Source organism: Budorcas taxicolor, chromosome 3 (genome assembly GCF_023091745.1).
Source record: "Budorcas taxicolor isolate Tak-1 chromosome 3, Takin1.1, whole genome shotgun sequence".
Taxonomy (NCBI): Eukaryota; Metazoa; Chordata; class Mammalia; order Artiodactyla; family Bovidae; genus Budorcas; species Budorcas taxicolor.
In genome coordinates, this window is record NC_068912.1 from 117754018 (window position 1) to 117772220 (window position 18203).

Below are 18203 nucleotides of genomic sequence, written 5' to 3' on the forward strand. Positions count from 1 at the left end.
CCATGTGGCACCAAGAGTGTCCGTGAGTTCCACAGCACCTAGCATTTGAATCACAAAAGAAGCCAGTGCCTTATCTTCCTATTCTTTTTCCCCGTAAATCCAGATTCTCCGTTTAGTGTGTTTCCATATTTAACATGCATCCATTTTCTCCTCCAGGTTGAAGAGAGACCAGAAAAAGACTTCACTGAAAAGGTAGAAAATTTCTGTAGAGCTTTCTATGATGTCCTGTAGAAACCAGAGGGCCCCCAAATTTATGCGTGAAACTGACCAGAAAATATATTGCTTGATCTTGAGTAAAGAATTTCACCACGGAGTAAAGTGGACTAGTGAGTGACTCCCCAACCAGCATCACCACCTTTGGGGGTCCCTTCCCAGTGCGTGTTTAAATCTTGCAGAACAGTGAAGGAATTCAATCATGGGCCCAGGCGTGGAGCTCACAGTTAATCCAGACAAACCTCCAGCATTCATGAGGCCCCTTGAGATGAGGCGCCTTTCTTTGTGGCTCGCCATAAACTCAGCAAAGATTTTCCAATTTGGAGATTGACTGCAAGTAAAGGAACCATCCTGGTAGACTGAGAAGCTGTTCTGGTTTTGGCTGAAATCCCATTTGCTCTTTGCCACGTCGCAGGGGTCTCGTAGCCTGCCCGGCCTGTCTGCAGCCACGCTGGCCTCCCTGGGTGGGACTTCCTCTCGGAGGGGCAGTGGGGACACCTCCATCTCCATTGACACCGAGGCTTCCATCCGGGAGATCAAGGTAAGGCTCTCTGCTTAACACGTGAGCCAGAGAAACCATTTCTGGAAAGCAGTCTTGAAGTAAAACAAGAGCGAGTTTGTAAATTCCCAGCTCACTCTTCTCAGTTAGGTCTTCCCTGGCTCCCCTAAGCTCTGTGTTCCAGTAACAGCAGGGTCCAGCCCAGTTCTGGTGTCCTGCAGGGAGCCGCCCCTGAATTTCCTGCCCGAGTGGCGCTCACCTGCGCTGGGATTTCTCAGCTCCCCGGGTACAGCTGGGCGGGAACCGTACCACGCTGCCCAGAGGCGCTCAGCCCCCTCTGCACGCAGGGCAGGCGCAGACACTCCGTCTTCAGCGCTGGAACATGCTGGTCACACTGAGTCCTCATCACTCCCAGGGGCCCCAACCCTGCCCTTGGAGCGCCCGCGCCCTCTGCCTGCAACACGCCCTCCCTCCCCCACTGTAACTGGCTTCCAGTCGACCCTGGCACGGCATTTTAGCGATTTTTTCCTGCTCCCACTGGAATGTGTACACTGTTCTCTATTACATCTCAACACGGAGTGTGTGACAGAGAAATGGCTTCTGCTTGTCAGAGCACCTGGGGAAGCCCCGTCTGGACAGGAGGCCGGGCTGAGGGAAGGCTGAGCCACCAGACCTCGTGTCCCCCAGGGAGAGAGCCAAGGCCAGTGAGGTGCTTCCAGGTCAGGCTTGGCCTAGTTTATGGACACGCTCTCTAGTAATGAAAGCTGGCTGCGAGAGAACCAGCCACCCCTGCTGCTGTCTGAACTGCGGGGTGTCATTTGCCAGGGAGCCCAGAGCGTCGAGGCCGGCAGGGGACCAGCTTCCCTGCAGACCCCTTCCATCTCCCCTGCTTTCTAGAAGTTTCCAATCGCTCTTCCTGAAATGTCCCCACCCCCGAACCACCCCCTCATTGGCCTCCTGCAGCCTGGGGCGTCCTTCCCTGCCCTGAGGCAGCGTTTGCTGCAGTCACACTCTGTGCTTGGCTCGTGAACCTCATCCCCTTGATCAACAAGGATTTACTGAGATTCCAGCTCATACCGGACACCAACCCCCAGGAATGTGGGGGTGGACCAGGCAGGAAAGCAGAGACCTGGCGCTCCATAAGGACTGGGGCAAGGCTTTGCTGGTTTCCATCTTCAGTATCTTGCTCTGTATGTAGCACAGAGTAGATCTCAAAAGAGCTTGAATGAACTGTTAAACGTGAGCAAATTAACTTGTTCCATTCTCAGAAGCTCATTTGCCTGTTTTATAAATTTGCATCAAAATATATGAAGACATCTACGTCTGATAAAGTTGCATAACATTATATGAGGCACATGGAAATTTTCATCTTTGTAGTATTGAAATTCATCTTATTTTTCTTTTAATACTTAAAAAGATAAAGAGAAGATTGCTGCTAAGACTACCCAACTAAGGGAGCTGCCTCTCCTTCTCTGTGGTCTCTCCTTTTTTTTTTTTCCCCTTTGACATCATTTGCCTTTTTTGCCATTTCCCCCAGGAACTCAATGAGTTAAAGGACCAGATTCAGGATGTAGAAGGCAAATACATGCAGGGATTGAAAGAGATGAAGGTACCAGCTTACAGAAGTGTGGGCTTATGGAATTAACCCAACTTAACTGTGAAAACCCTCCAGAAAGCCTTCAGATTGCGTGCTTGCTCTGAAGGGGCTCCAGACTGCAGACCTCAAGGTGGCGGCAGTGCTGGAAGCCTGGGTGTGTGTGTTCCTTGTTTACCCAAAAGCAGCTTTTAGGCCAAGACTGAAAATCGTAACTCACTAGAAAAACTTACTAACTCGTTTTCCTGATGCATGTCCTTTACTCACTGTCCTCCCACCCGAGTTAAAACCACCTTCTCATTTCCCACAGAAGTGTATGCTCCATGACACACTTCCAACGCACCTAGAGAAGGATTTGGGGTTTTCTCCACTTACATACAGACCTTACATAACAAACACTGCTTCATCTTAATTTGCTTCTCAAAACACCTGATGTCTCCCAGTAAGAAAGTTTGGTTGCTGTACTTTTTGAAACATACAAATTATTTGCATCCTGAGCCATTTTACTAATGGAAGCAATGTCTGAATATGTATCATCTTGAATTTGTTTGAGTAAATACCCGGTACTTTTAGAAGGTGGAGTTACTGTGTTGTGCCAACAGGAAATTGAGTTGCCGGGCTCCCTGAAGGTGAGGTAGGGAGTCAGGGGCTGTTCTCTGACTTCACTGGGCAATGAGAGAGGGTAAATCTGTGCCTTCCTTTTCAACGCTCAGGAAAGTACCCCTGAGACAGTCTGAGTTCAGTAACCCAGGGGGGCCAAACCACATGACTTATCACTTGCTTGTTTGTGACCTCTCTTTGTGTGTGTTTACTAAGTCGCTTCAGTTATGTCCAACTCTTTGTGACCCGTGGACTGTAGCATGCCAGGCTCCTCTGTCGACAGGATTCTGCAGGCAAGAATACTAGAGTGGGTTGCCAGGCCCTCCTCCAGGGGATCTTCCCGACCCAGGGATCGAACCCACATCTCAGTATGTCTCCTGCGTTGCAGGCGGGCTGTTTACCACTAGCATCCCCTGGGAAGCCCTGTGACCTCTCTGTAGGGTGGGAATTAAGATTCTGGCTTTCAGCTCCTGGTGGGGCTGAGAGGGGAGCCAGGGAGGCAGCCCAGGGATCACAGGCCCCACCCAGAGGTGCCCGCCCTTCTGCAGCTCAGGGTCCTTTGTTGCCCTCTGTTCTCCTGGGGTCGCTTTCCCCTGATCTGTGTTCCAGGACCCACACACTGCCCCTGTGGCCTACCCTGCCAGGGTGTGAGCGTGTTTATTTTGGAGGCTCTTTCCTTCATTGTCGTTTCAAAGGAACGGCGTTTGCCTTTCCAGGACCTGCCCAGGGAGGCCTGAGGAGCTTGTTGAGTTTTCCTCTGAGTTGCAGATGTGAAATTGCCCTTAAGCCTCTCCTGGTTCCTCAGTCGCCATGGGGACAGTGGGTAGCTGGTGGCAGGGGTTCTCTCGCCCCTCCCACCTCACACTGGAGCTGTCCCAGGTGCTGATCACGTGTCTGGAGTGGTCACGTCAGGCGCCTGTTGAACAGCCCAGCCCAGTTCAGAACCCACAGCTGGACTCTGCTGCCTCTGTGACCAGCGCCCTTTCCACCTGGGGTCCCCCTTGTCCTAAGGACTGTAAATTACTTTCATCTCTAGACACAGTTAATAACTAATTTTCCAAGCCTCGAGAATTTGAGCAAATTAAAAGGAGGACTTTCTGGGCAATCAAAACTTGCTGTGTTTCTTCTTCTGATTCATTTGCTCTAAGAAATAAAATGTATATTTAGAGCTGAGCTTTTGGGGTGTTGCTAAAAATGCTGAACTGATCCGTGTTTTTGTTTTCTTTCTATAATTTCAAAACCTGACCTGGTTTCTGCAGGACTCACTAGCAGAAGTTGAGGAGAAATATAAGAAGGCTATGGTGTCCAACGCTCAGCTAGACAATGAGAAGACGAACTTCATGTACCAGGTTGACACACTAAAGGACATGCTGCTGGAGCTGGAAGAGCAGCTGGCCGAGTCCAGGCGGCAGTACGAGGAAAAGAGCAAAGTACGTGCCCCCCGTGCAGGGAAGAGTGACTGTGTGTGTGTAAATGGTGTGTGTGAGGGGGGGGAGCATACACATAAGTGATACACGCAAGGATGGGAGAATGTATATGTGTGTCCATGTATATGTATAGTGAAAGTCACTCAGTCGTGTCTGACTCTTTGCGACCCCATGGACTATATACAGTCCCTGGAATTCTCCAGGCCAGAATACTGGAGTGGGTAGCCTTTCCCTTCTCCAATACATATGTATACACACACACACATAAATATAAGGCTTTCTGAGTGGCTCAGTGGTAAAGAATCTGCCTGCAATGCAGGAGATGGGAGTTGGATCCCTGGATCAGGAAGATGCCCTGGAGAAGGGAATGAATGGCAACCCACTCCAGTATTCTGGCCTGGGAAATCCCATGGACAGAGGAGCCTGGAAGGCTACAGTCCATGGGGTCCCAAGGAGTTGGACATGACTTAGCGACTAAACAACAGCAAGAATATATGTACATATATTTGGTACATATAAGGATGGTAGAATATATATAAATGATATATGTGAGGATAGAGTATATATGTAAATGGTCCATGTAAGGATGGGAGAATATATATATACACATATATATATGGTGTACCTAATTATGGTGGAATATATGCATATCGGACACGACTGAGCGACTGAACCGAACTGAACTGATGGTATTAATATATATAAGGATGGGAGAATATATATATGATATATGTAAGAATGGAGAATACATATATATGGTATATTTAAGAATCAAAAGATATATGTGTGTACATATATATATTTGATATATAGTATGAATCTACATATATATATTTTATATATGTATATATACATGTTTATGTATATATTTGTGTGTATATAGTTTTTTAAAAAGCAGTCATTCTCTACTTGCCCTGGAAGCCCAAACATCTAAGAATAAGAATACCATGCTCTTTGCTGAGGTACTTGATATATTGATATGCAAAATTTCAATATGTAAACTAGAAACAATTTTACTAGGAGGACACTTGTGTTTTTTGCATGTAAGGTAAAATCATAACCGTGGAAAAAACCTGCCTCCAAAAGACCCAGAATGCTTGAATGAGGCATAATTAGATGCTTCAAGATTTTCCTGTTAATATTTATTTCTGGATTTTTATTTTGTTATCTCAACACCAGAGAGAAATAGTTGCAGGTATCAAGGATTTTAAGGAAATTATATTCACTAATTTTCTGCTGATTGGAAAAAAAAACACAGGTACTCCATTTAAGAATTAAACACCTTCATCAATCTCAAAAAAGAGGAGAATCTTATTTGGGCTTTCATTAAGAGGCACTGGAGTTAATGAGTTAATTTATGACATCAACAAAAGGCATAAGCATGTGTGGAAATTAATGGCAACAGGTTTGACTTGGTAAAGGCCAAACTTAATTGTTCTTTGTGAGACAGAGAACACGAATACTTGTTTTTCATATTTTAAGGAATTAGTTTTCTTCTCAAATCCTAGAGTATTGACCAGCTTCTAAGAGTTGCTGAGATAAATAGAAAATCTAGTTTGTGAGTGTCATCATCTTTTTTTCTAACTGGTTATATCCTCTAAAGGGCTTCCCCAGCGGCTCAGCTGTAAAGAATCCACCTGCCAATGCAGGAGATATGGGTTCAATCCCTGGGTCAGGAAGTTCCCCTGCAGAAGGAAATGGCAACCCACTCCAGTACTCTTGCCTGGAAAATCTCGTGGACAGAGGAGCCTGGTGGGCTACAGTCCATAGGGTTGCAAAAGCTTCAGACCTGACTTAGCAACAGAATAACAACAAAAATATCCTCTAAATCCAGGAGTTAAACCCAAGGTGCCCTTAACAGCTCCAAGGCCTCTTTATTTCACTGCTGTGGTTGAGTTAGAAGCTGAAGAAGAATTTTGTCTATGAAGTCCCTGATAACTGAATGCTGAAATGAAGGAGAAACTTTTCATGAGACCTGATGTCATGAAAGCTTTCTTTGAAACTGATTGACAATTTAGGAACAGAGAGCATATTCTGAACCCCACTCAGGCAGACAAGTACTTAACACATTCCAAGTACTCCTAGCATGCCCTCACTTAGGCATCGGGAAGTAGACCAAGAGACCCCAAATCTAATTCCAGAGAAGTGGAGTGACCCTGGAACATTGCCCCAAAGTGGGGATCACAAACCAAGCAAAACCCAACAGACAGGTCCCTGTCATGGTTTGGAGGGTTCACTCACCCCCGAACTCCAGAAAATGAGTGTGCTCAGGATGCCACAGTGAGCTAAGGTCCAGTCCCTTCTAGAATAGCCAGGCAACACATCTAGGGAAGGTGTCCCGTGCTGTCCCTGAAATCCTGGGAAACACCATGGACAGAGGAGCCTGCCGGGTCCATGGGGCTGCGAGAGTTGGACACGCAGCTGGTTGGGTACCAGACCATCATCAGGGACTGTGCTGCTGTACTGGGCTGAGCAGAACACACAAGAGCCGTAGTGCCTGGGTGTGGGGGTGCGTTTCGTACAGGCGAGAGTCGCACTGGGGGAGTGGCTTCATGTTGACAAGCGCTTTATGTCCCCTTGCCCCTATTTTGTCTCTAGGGTATAGAGCTGGCTATCTCTTGTTAGTGAGATAAACTTGCCAAAGTAGACCACATTTACCCCCTTTTTATCCCAAAGAGTATTCACTGGCATATTTCAAAATCAGGGATAATTTTATTATCTATTGTTGTTTGGTCAAACGATAAGTTGTGTTAGACTCTTTAGTGACCCCATGGACTGCAGCACGCCAGGCTTCCCTGTCCTTCACAATCTCCCAGAGCTTGCTCAAACTCCTGTCCATTGCGTCTGTGATGCCATCCAACCATCTCATCCTCTGTCACCTTCTTCTCCTCCTGCCTTCAGTCTTTCTCAGCATCAGGGTCTTTTCCATCAGAGTCTTTTTGGCTCTTTGCATCAGGGGACCAAAGTATTGGAGCTTCAGCTTCAGCATCCAATACTCGGGGTTTCTTCCCTTAGTCAATGGGTTTGATCTCCTTTCAGCCAAGGGACCCTCAAGAGTCTTCTCCAGCACCATGATTTGAAAGCATCAATTCTTTGGCGCTCAGCTTTCTTTATGGTCCAGCTCTCACATTCGTATGTGACCGCTGGAGAAACCAGAGCTTTGATTTTTGGGACTTTGTTGGCAAAGTGATGCCTCTGCTTTTTAATATGTTGTCTAGGTTTATCATAGCTTTTCTTCCAAGAAACAAGCATTCTTTTAATTTGTTGGCTGCAGTCACCATCTGCACTGATTTTTATTTTTATCATCAGCCTTTTACAAATTTAATTGTCAGTCTTTTGCAATGGTGCCTCCTCCAGGTCTTCAGCCCAGACAACCCTGTGGACTTCAGCAGACACCCTGGAGAGGGGCCCCTTCCAGGGCACTGCTTACCTTAAGGAAATCAGGAGACATTGTCAGTTCCATCAGCTCCTCAGGTTAATTTTACAGTAAATCATAGGGGTGTCTCCTAGAAAATCCAGAGAAATGGGCTCCTGTCGTTAAAAAAGCCTTGAAAACTGTGTTGACATAGTAGCAGGTGAACGTCAATCATAAGAATATGAACTAGGGGGACAGAAAAATGTGATTCCGCTGCAACTTGAATGTTCCTCTCCTCTTTTACAGGAATTTGAAAGGGAAAAGCATGCCCACAGTATACTCCAGTTTCAGTTTGCTGAAGTGAAAGAGGCCCTGAAGCAAAGAGAAGAAATGCTTGAGGTGAGTAGCTTTTCCTTTTTTTCTTTTCTTTCCCTTTTTTTTTTTTAACTTGGGAGCATTTTGTTGGTTTACTACTGAAGTTAATCAGTTTTCTTGGACAGTTTTCTTGACTTCAGGTGAATTCTCTTTGCCTGTGTAAGGAGGCAGCTGCTTTTATTAGAGCAGATTCTCTTTCGTTGGTGGTTTTGGGTTTGTTTGGGGATGTGTGGCAGAGAGAATAATGGCCCCCTAAGGTGTCTGCGTCCTAATTCCTGGAACTGTAAGTCACAGCAAAGAGGACTTTGCAGATGTGATTGAGGACCTTGCGATGGGAGTCGATCCCGGGTTGTCCAGGTGGCCCCCATGTGATGCTGGGAGACCTTATAAGAGGGAAGCAGAGTCAAAGGCAGATTAGGAGACGTGACCACAGGGTTGGAGGTCAGAGCCATGTGAGGGAGGGGCCACAAGCCAAACTGTGGGCACCCCTAGGAGCTGAAAGGAAGTGGGAAATAGATTCTGTCCCCGCCCTGCCCCATCCCTGGTCTCCAGCAAAGACCCCAGGCCTGCCCACACCTTGAGGGCACTGCAAGACTTCTGAACTTCCGAGCCCTAGAGCTGTAAGAAAATGAATCTGTGTTGTTCTAAGCCACTGGATGTGTGCTTATTTGTTGCAGTGACAATAGGAAATTAATCCAGGCTTGATATTTCTTTTTTTATCTTTTTAACTTGATTAGAACTTTCGCACCTGTCAGTGGGGATTTCACTCCGGGTTTTCTTCCTGCACTGGGAGCTGGGGAGCATCCTGAGAACAAACTCGGGACCAGCGAGCAGGCCTGGCGCAGGGCTCGCCGGGGTGCGTGCTGGCTGCGGGGCTGTCTGCGCCGCAGAGTGCCTCCCTGTCTAACCCTGTGTCTGCTTTCTTTCTGTCTGTCCCTATTCTTCAGGAAATCCGACAGCTACAGCAGAAACAGGCGAGTTGTATCAGGGAGATTTCTGATCTTCAGGAAACAATAGAGTGGAAAGACAGAAAAATAGGGGTAGGACCCCCAAGCCTTTGGCATCTGTGCAAGTGGGCAGTCTGCCCAGCAAACTGAGCGCTCTCAGATTCTTTGGTTTCCCAAAAAGGCTTGTTTGAGTTTGCATGCGACCCCCAACATGACACGAAATGAATAAAAGAGAGACTGCACGAACTCACCCAAATGGACGTTAACTCCAAATTGGAAGCTGACTTCCAGCCGGGGAGATTCTCATTTTGTTGACACTCTGGGCCTCCGGCCTTCCTGTGAGCAGCCAGATGCACGAGGTCAGAGGGGTGAGGAAGTGCACCTGGCGAGCCCACATGGGGCTCAGACCTCTTGGGACGCCCTGTTGGTGTTGCCTGGGCTCCTTCTCAAAGGGCTTTGAGGAAGCTGCAAGGCGGCAGGGACGGTGCCCCTCGAAGCCCCACCTCGGGTCTCCCCGGGGAGGTGTCACCGTCTCCCTCCCCAAGGAAAGAGGCAGTCCATCTGCCTCTTTTCAGCAGTGCTGGGTGGGCAGAGAGGAGCCCACTTAGTTAAGGGACGGCTGTGCTGTGATGCCAGACAGCTTCCAGACCACAGCGACTCACACCTCGCGGCTCTGACAACCATCTCTAGCCATTAGAGCAGAGCTCGGCACTTTTCCGTCGTGAAGCTGCGCCTTGCCTTCACTCTGATACACTCACCGACACTTACTGAGGACTTTGTGTGCATGTCTGTGTGTGTGCTGTGCTTGCTTCAGGACCATGCTATGCTTATCTGTGACAGCAGACACCGAGAATCAACATACAAAAATAGTCAAATTGCTATTAAATAAAACAGTTGTCCCTGGGGGTTCATAAGCACGTCTCCATTTACGCCTCCCTGAAATGGGTGCATTGCTTCTGTTACCTCTCTGACGATGCTGTGAAACCACAGACTGAGCCAGGAGAGGATGTGAAAAAGAGAGCATCCTTCAAAATACTGATGTCCTTCAGGGAAGCATGCACAGCGACATTTCTTGCCTGGCATAAACTACGTGAAAAGCTTCACACTCGCACTGTGCTTGTGTCTCTAAGCATAGTCTGTTGAATGTCTTGCCGATGTCAGCGTTTTCCTTAGTATTCATAGAAGCCTCCCTCCTAGTCCTGCTTCTGAGGTCATCTGCTCACCTGTGCCTATCTATCTTCTCTCTCTCTGCTCCGCTACACACTCAGGCGTTAGAGAGACAGAAAGAGTTCTTTGATTCCGTAAGGAGTGAACGAGACGATCTTAGAGAAGAAGTAGTCACGCTGAAAGAGGAATTAAAGGTATGAAGCCAAAGTACGGTTTAAAAAGAAAAAAAAGGCAACAGCAGCAGCTCCAAGATTCTCAAGAATGAGTGTGTGTGGACAGTGGTGTTCATTAATTTTATAACGTTGATTTTTGTCCCGTTAGTAAAATCAAATCGTGGGTTGACTGACTCCAGAGAGACAAGTGAAGTCTGTACATCCTGTGGGGGCATGCCCATTGCCTGTCAATGTTTACAAGCATATCTGATCTTGAAAGCAATTCTGATTTCCAAGAATTTCTTTCGATAAGCTGTCTAAATTTTTTCTCAAACTCATTAGTAAATTCTCCACAACATTACTCCAAGTCAGAGTAGCTCTTTGTTCCATATAAATACACATATCAAGGCTGGACCGTAAGGACCTTTCTAGCTGAACAGTGTATAGGTGTCACTAGTCAGACTGGGAGATCTCATGGACTGTTGGAAGTTCTGCATCCTGTCTGGGCCACATCTAGGGTCTTGTGCTGCTGGCTGGATGCTGAGTGAAATAAACCAATAGGCAGCAGTGGGGTCAGAGCTCTGGGGGGACTCTCGGCACCATAGGAGGCAGTATTGAGTCTAGGGGTTGTGGTCACGGACTGGCTCCTGCATTGCCAACAGAAACATCAAAGGTCAAGGCCAGAACTGTAAGCCAGCAGGGTCAGAGCTCAGAGTCACAGAGCTCCTCCTCACCAGGGTGTGCATACACATGGAGGGTTGGGGAATTCCTCCGAAGCAGAAGAGAAAGTGCTGTAGATGGCAGGAGGGCAGGAGGGAGAGGGTGGTTCAGGGTGAAGCGGGTATCCTGGCATTGTGAAGTGCAGCTGAGTTTAAAGTGCTTTGCTATGTGAAAGAAAGTGTGAAAGTGAAAGTCACTCAGTAGTGTCTGACTCTTTGTGACTCATGGACTATACAGTCCGTGGAATTCTCCAGGCCAGAATACTGGAGTGGTAGCCTTTCCCTTCTCCAGGGGGTCTTCCCAACCCAGATCTCCCACATTGCAGGCAGATTCTTTACCAGCTGAGCCACCAGGGAAGCTACGAAGTGAGCACAAATTGTATTTCTTTGGAATACAGCAGACATTCCAGCCAAGGTTCACCGCTCCTTTCAAAACACGTACATATATCTTTCTTCACCTCTGTGCCTCCTTTTAAAGAACACAACCGGGGTTCTAGAGGTCAAGACCCTTTTAAGGCGACGTGCTTCACGTTCCACTTTCTAGCCGCCTACAGTTAAAAAGGGATGCTGGCTGAAAGCGTTTTGTCACCAGCCCATTAAGACATGGATGGGAACATGTAAAAAAGAAGGGCCCTTGGAGGAAGACTTCCCAGACCTGTGTGTGTTGATGGAATATTTCCAGGGGTGGAGCCTAGCAATTCTCTATTTCTGTAGCATTTTCCTCCGCTCAGGGAAAAGTGAGGTTTCCTACAATTACTATTTATAAAATAAAGTTTAACCATGTATCACTTAGTGAGTATTACGATGAGCCTGTTTTTATTCCCAGAAACATGGAATAATACTAAATTCAGAAATAGCTACCAACGGAGAGACGCCAGACACTCTGAACAGCATTGCCTCGCAAGGTTCCACAAAAATGACAAAGGAAGAGCTCAGCGCCCTCAAGGCGACGGGGGACGGGGCCCTCGGTAAGTTCGTGCTTCCCTTTGACCCTTCCGCCTTCCGGTCAGCCCTGGTCCACCTCCGTGCACTGGTGGAGCTGACGCGGTCACCACTGATCGATTAACCATCACCCAGCATGCCCTGCATTCTGTCCTTCACGGGAACCTCCTCACCACCCAGTGCTGCCACCCACACGTGCTGTCTGGCGTGCACTTCTGTTCATTGCTCACCACCAAAGGCTCAAGAATATGTTTCTTTTGCTTCTCAAAGCTACCAGTGAGACTGTGAATACACGGAAAATAATCTCAAAATTCAGTGACAGTGTTGACATTTCTATTAGGTTCTCCTCGGTTATGTGCTGAATATGGCGTTGTGACTTACTCTGTTACAGAATTGTCAAAAGAGCAGAATAGCAGCGGCTGTACAGTGAGTTAGTTGACCATGTCTGCAAGCCGATGCTGCAAGTCCTGCGCACCGTTAAGCGTTTGGAGAGCCTGAGGTGCCTGTGGACAGTATAGATGGACAGGGAGCCCTGGGTGGTGGGGAGGTGGACAGGGAGCCCTGGGGTGTGAGTGTGGTCGGTGCGGACGGCTTTCCTTATAAACAAGAGTCTGAGTTGTCTGCCCGTTTGTCAGAGGTGATGTTCCTTTGTATGTCCTGTTTTTACTTCTGAAAGAGTCTAAACTGAGGACCCAATAGGTAGTAGGAATGTGTAATACAGTTTGCAGATATCTGGAAAGATTCACCAGTTAATATTTGTCATAATACCTGGCTTTGGTCAGCATCTGATGGACAGCCTGAAATTGTAGCTGGCAAATAAGATCTCCCTTGCAACCGGTGATCAGTTGCGTTTCAGCTTCTCACAGTGAGGCTGGGACAAGGTCAGGGACCAGGGCTTTCATTTCCATTTGGAAGGTTCTCCATGGAAGTGGAGAAAACTGTAGGCCCAGCTTCCCAGGTCTGCCTTTCCAGAAGGTGCTTCATTATCTGATGGCTATTCAAGAACCACAGCTCTTTTCATTGTGTTGAAGTTACTGAAAGTAAACTGATGAATGTCCATCCTCCCTTTACGTTCCTACCTGAGCAGCTAGGATTCATCCTGCTGCTCTTATACATTTTATAAGTCCTTGATAACTGCTGTGTAACAAACACTTAAAGAACTAGAAACATCTATTTTGTGTATCCACATAGTTTTGCATCGTATATCCCTGTTAGTAAAGAATTGTGGGAACTTCCAAATATGTAACATTTATTTTTCATTTGTATGTGTAATATTTAATTAATATAAAATGTACATTATAAAACAGACACAATGCTAGAGATTTTTAAGGGGTGACTGAAGCAAAGGTGACTGTAAATGGAATCCTGCTTGTCTGTCCACTTTCCCTGGAGACTGCTGGTCCTAAGTCACCAAGCTGTGACTTTCAGTGACGTGGCAGCTCCTACACTGGGGTGTTGTTTGTGTTGGGAACCCCAAAGGTAATTCTTTATTTCAAAGCAGTAACAGATTCTTTCATTCCTAAGTCTTTAATTGATGAATGGTTTATGTGTGACTAAGTGGTCTCTTGATTGGAGGCATTGGCTCCCGCCCCCCAGGAAAGGAGCAGAGATGTGGGAGGCACAGCCTGCTTCCCCAGGAAGACAGGGATTAGGGGCAGAGGTGGAGTTCTCTTTACCTCTACGAGCTGTTTCCAAAGTGGCTCCCTGGAGATGGACCTCGAGGCTGAGTTTCTTCAGGTGAACTGAATGTTTCTTTTAGAAACGATCTGAAGACTGCTCTTAGAGCTGGGTGATGTGCAGTGCAGTTGAACAGCTGGAAGAGTAGGCGTGGTCCCCTTGTGCATCCAGAAAGGAGAACAGGGACCACAGACCTTGAGTCATTCTGACACCCCTCATCTTGGACAGCTGGGCTGTCTGATCCGGAGCGCTTCCTTGTCTGTTGAAAGTCCCCCTTCGAGAGTCCGTTCACCCCACATGGCACCAGCAGCCCCTCTGGCCCCTGATGTGGCGGCAGCGGCCTCCGCTGACCCAGCGTTTGCTCACGCGATGGCTGCTTTGCCGCCCAGAACTGGCAAAGGCTTCTGTCCGCGTGCTTCTCTGATGGCTCTCTCTCTCTAGGAGCGGGGTTGGCTGGGAAAGAGAACATGTGTTTACGCTGTAATTTGTGTTGTATGGTCAACCACATCATGGGGTCCCTTCAATTTTCTCAATGGTCTTTTAGGAAGAGCCAATGAAGTGGAGGTGAAAAATGAAATGGTGGAGCATGAGGGGAAAAGAGCAGTCTTGCAGAGCACTGAGCAAAGACAGCACAAGGAGGACCCGGGAGAGAGCTGTGCGGACCCAGAGGCGTCACATCCTGGTGACAGTGCCGAGGACCAGAGCGCCTCTGCGGACGGAGCCCCCTCCCCGGGAACATTAGTCAGCTCCGAGAGCGAGGGAGAGGCTCAAAGCCGAATTCTAGAAGCCGCTTCCTTTCCTGCAGACACCCAGCAGGTTGAGTCAAGTGAGGTCATAGACCGCGAACCAGTTGGTGAAATCCCAGATCCTGGGATCGGGCAGGGCAGTGGTAATGCTTTGGATATCGAAAACCAAAGGGAAGAATCTGCTAAGGAATGGGAAAAAGGAAAACAGGAAGATTTGGAGGCCAACTTGGAAGAGATGAGCACAAAACCATGTCAGGAGTCTGCTCCTCCGCAGATATCTGAGGCTGGAAGGGAGGGCAATGCAGACCCTAGCAAGCAGAGTGGGAGCCCCACGAAGGCTGAGCCCGAGGCAGGGCTCACTGGGCTGGGGGCGCAGGGGGGCACTGCAGCCTCAAGTCCTCTAAGCAGTACTGATGACCCAGGGAGTCACCATGAAAAATGCCTGGTAGACGCCCTGGAGGGGTCAGACCCCAGCGCAGGGCAGGATGTAGAGAAAGAACTTGCCAACCAGGAGGTGGCTGAGCCCAGGGAGGCCCCAGTTCAGAGCACAGAGGCAGGCGGGGAGAACAAGGAGGAGGAGGAGGATGAAGGAAGGAACTTAAGGGAGGAGAAACCAATTGAGCCAGAGGTCCAAACCAGCCCTCGTTCTCCAGAAGCCAAAAGCAGTCCCCAGGAGGTGACGGACCCGAGGGTGGAAGATGCTGAAAGTGAGCCCCTGGATGTGAAAGACCCCAACGAGGAGAATGACCAACGGGGAGAGGCACCAGATTCATCGCAGAAGAAGACAAAAAACAAGAAAAAGAAAAACAAGAAGAAAAAATCACCGGCGCCTGTAGAGATCAAAGATGTTCAGAATGAGTTAACATTTCAGAACCCAGGTTTAAGTGAAGTAAAAGAAGAGCAGGAGAAAGACACTGATGAAAAACTGGTTGTAGATGCCCAGAACGAGGTCACTGAGAACCCAAACCAGAACAGTGTAGCAGAGAGCAGTGAAAACAGTGATGGTCCAGAAAATCCTAAAGTTGAATTGGATGGAAATCTTGACCAAGACGATGCTGCTGTGAACACTAAGGCTGGTGGAGACACATTGGATTTTGAAGATAATATGATTCAGTCGTCAGGCACCAGTAATAAAGAATTAGACGAAGGTGCTGTAAAAGATGAGGCTGAGGAAGATGATAGTGCTCCCAGCAGTCCTCCAGGTCCAGAGAATATAGAGGTGCCCAGCAGCGCCCCGCTCGAAGATGGAAGTCCCGCGAAGGACATTAATGGTGCCTCTCAAACAGAAAGCGCAGAAGGGCACGTGACGTCAGAGAATCTAGGTCAGACAGTCAGAGAGTTTTCAGACAGCATTGATCTAGAGAACGATGGCCTGGCAGCAGCAGACGAGGTGGGGGACTTTAATTCAGAAAGCAAGGAAGAGAAGACAGGTGGGACCGGGAAGGGCAGAAACAAAGAGGACTGCACCATGTCGTAGGTCTGGGCAGGGTCCTGGGGAGGGGCCAGGACTGCACAGCAAGTCAGCTGGGAGAGACTCGGAGAATGTTCTAGACCGGTGTATCCACCGAATGACAATCAGCCACCAGGTTATCCACCCCTTCAAGCTATATAGACTGTTACCTGTAGATTTCTATTTCATCATTAAAATGATCACCCCGATGAGAAGGACTCTTCTGTTATCAGAGCAAGTTCTAACGGGGAGCATTCCAGAAGTGTCAGACAGAGATGTATACTGTTCTGTTTCTGCTTAAAATCAAAATCCAAACATTTAGCTTTTGCCTTAAGCTGATGTGAATGTGCATATTCTTGACCAAATGTATCAGCATCTAACTGAAAGGACCAAATAGTATCCTGAGATTTCCACATTATAATTTAAGTGGTCTCGTTTAAACATATGTGCGTTCATATTTGATTTTGATATGTATAATATAACCTGTATGCTATTTTATTTAAAAAAAACATAAACAGCAAAGCAGTGTATAGGTCACTGAGACATGAGGTTTGCACCTTTGGAAAATAATTTATCACATGAGGGATAACAAATAGCTTACTTGCCTTTACCTCGTACAAGTTTCTTATATTGGACCAATACTTTTCGATTTCATTCTTGAGGATACCTGAATTTATTTTGTAGGAGATTTTGACTTTGTGCCAATTATGTACCAAAGTTATTTTATACGAAGACTTTTTTTTGTTCTGGAAGAGATATATGTTGTAATTGCATTTCCTACTGCAGTATTTGGGCAGGGAGAATCATTTCTGAAATTCATTTTTTTAACCTTCAAATTAGTTCTCTTTGTATTTGTCTAACCATTATTCAGTAGAGCAACACAAAAGGGCCCTTGTGCAAACTGCTGAGTAGAGTCTAACAGGATACTTTTAATAGTTGAATCACTTTGGGTATTTTGGTATAAATATTTTCATTTGTTGTTTTTCAGTATATTCTTAGTGAAAATTTGTTGTTTTGATCCTCCTAAACAAAACATATATTTTCTATATGAAGAAACATTTAAAAATAATTGTAAAGTTAAATAAAAATCATTGTAAAATATTACAAAGGGATGTACAGTATGAATGCTGTTGACACTTTATGAGATCACATGACTTCGTATTGTTGTTACAAGGTATAATTGAGTGCAAAAAAGACCAAAACCCTCAACAAAACTTGAGGCAAACAGAAGTGTTACTATGTCATTGAAATAAAGACATTTTATAATTTTACAAGCCTGTGATTTCACTCTTGTGCTACTTGAATTCTGGTTGTGGCTACATAATGCTATCTTTAACCTACTTTTATCTACTTCTGGGTTGCTAATTCCCAGTCGGGGTTCCGTGGAGAACTCCTGCTTCATGGCCTTTGCCGGTAGGGAACAGCTCTGCTCCTGGCATCCAACCTGGAGCCGGTGCTGGACCGTCCTTGAGCAAGATCTTTTCCTGAGAGAATCTCCTGTGAGCTGTGGTTCTGATGAAGAGCTCAGTTGAGAAAATTCCCGTGCTTAGGGGTGCTTACAGGTGCCGACATTTAGACTGTTTCAAAGAGGGTGATGGGAATTTCAAATAAACACTGACTATTTCTGCATCCTCTCCTGAAGCAGGGGACAATGGGACGGACCAGTTCTGTCCACTTACGCCGCGTGCATAGGAAACTAGGAGGCCTTCTAGACCGTCGGGACCGAGGGCCGCCACAGACTTGCAAGTTGGTGTCTCTAACTTTAGCAAAGCTGTGCTCGGACTGGAATGCACTCTGTGAAGCAGCCCTCTTTCCTACCTTTTAAGGCCTCTGGGGAAGTGATTCAAGAGCTGAACTCACTCCATGGTGAGCTCATAAAAGCCTTTTAAGGTCTTTCCTCTGCTTCTCGTGTTATTCAACAGCACATTTAAGGGCACTGCAATCACTTCCCATCCCGCATCTGTCTCAACTGTTCACTCCTGCATTTAATCAGTGAACATGTAGATCACCTCCTATATGGAAGGTGCTGGGAGCAAGCACATAGGACCAGCCTCTAGGGGTACAGGAGCTGAGAATTTGAAAGGGAGCAAAAGAGAAGACAAGGATTCTAAAGGGTCAAACGAGTCTTGATCATCTAAGAGCATGCATTATGAACATCAATGACTCTACTCCGAGGACGAGATGATGTTACAGCCTCACCCAGTAACTGATGCGAAGGCCCCTGAATTACCAAGAAATGGTTGCCTCTGGCATATTTGGTGTTGGAAGGCATGGGAGTATTGAGTTGGCCCAAAAGTTCATCTGAGTTTTTCTGTACCGTCTTGTGGAAAAACTGGAATG

The 18203-nt window shown here is 47.0% G+C and overlaps 1 protein-coding gene across 10 annotated transcripts in view; it reads left to right on the plus strand.

Annotated features, from left to right (window-relative positions):
• Window positions 1-18203, plus strand: part of LRRFIP1 (LRR binding FLII interacting protein 1) — a 159851-nt gene that overhangs the window by 129958 nt on the left and 11690 nt on the right. For all 10 annotated transcript variants that reach the window (XM_052636465.1, XM_052636468.1, XM_052636470.1 and 7 more), the window contains 8 exons: window positions 157-192; window positions 629-754; window positions 2250-2321; window positions 4166-4336; window positions 7995-8087; window positions 9011-9103; window positions 10279-10371; window positions 11875-12016. In XM_052636465.1, coding sequence (XP_052492425.1) covers window positions 157-192; window positions 629-754; window positions 2250-2321; window positions 4166-4336; window positions 7995-8087; window positions 9011-9103; window positions 10279-10371; window positions 11875-12016 — 826 coding nt within the window. The remainder of the gene's footprint in view (window positions 1-156; window positions 193-628; window positions 755-2249; window positions 2322-4165; window positions 4337-7994; window positions 8088-9010; window positions 9104-10278; window positions 10372-11874; window positions 12017-18203) is intronic.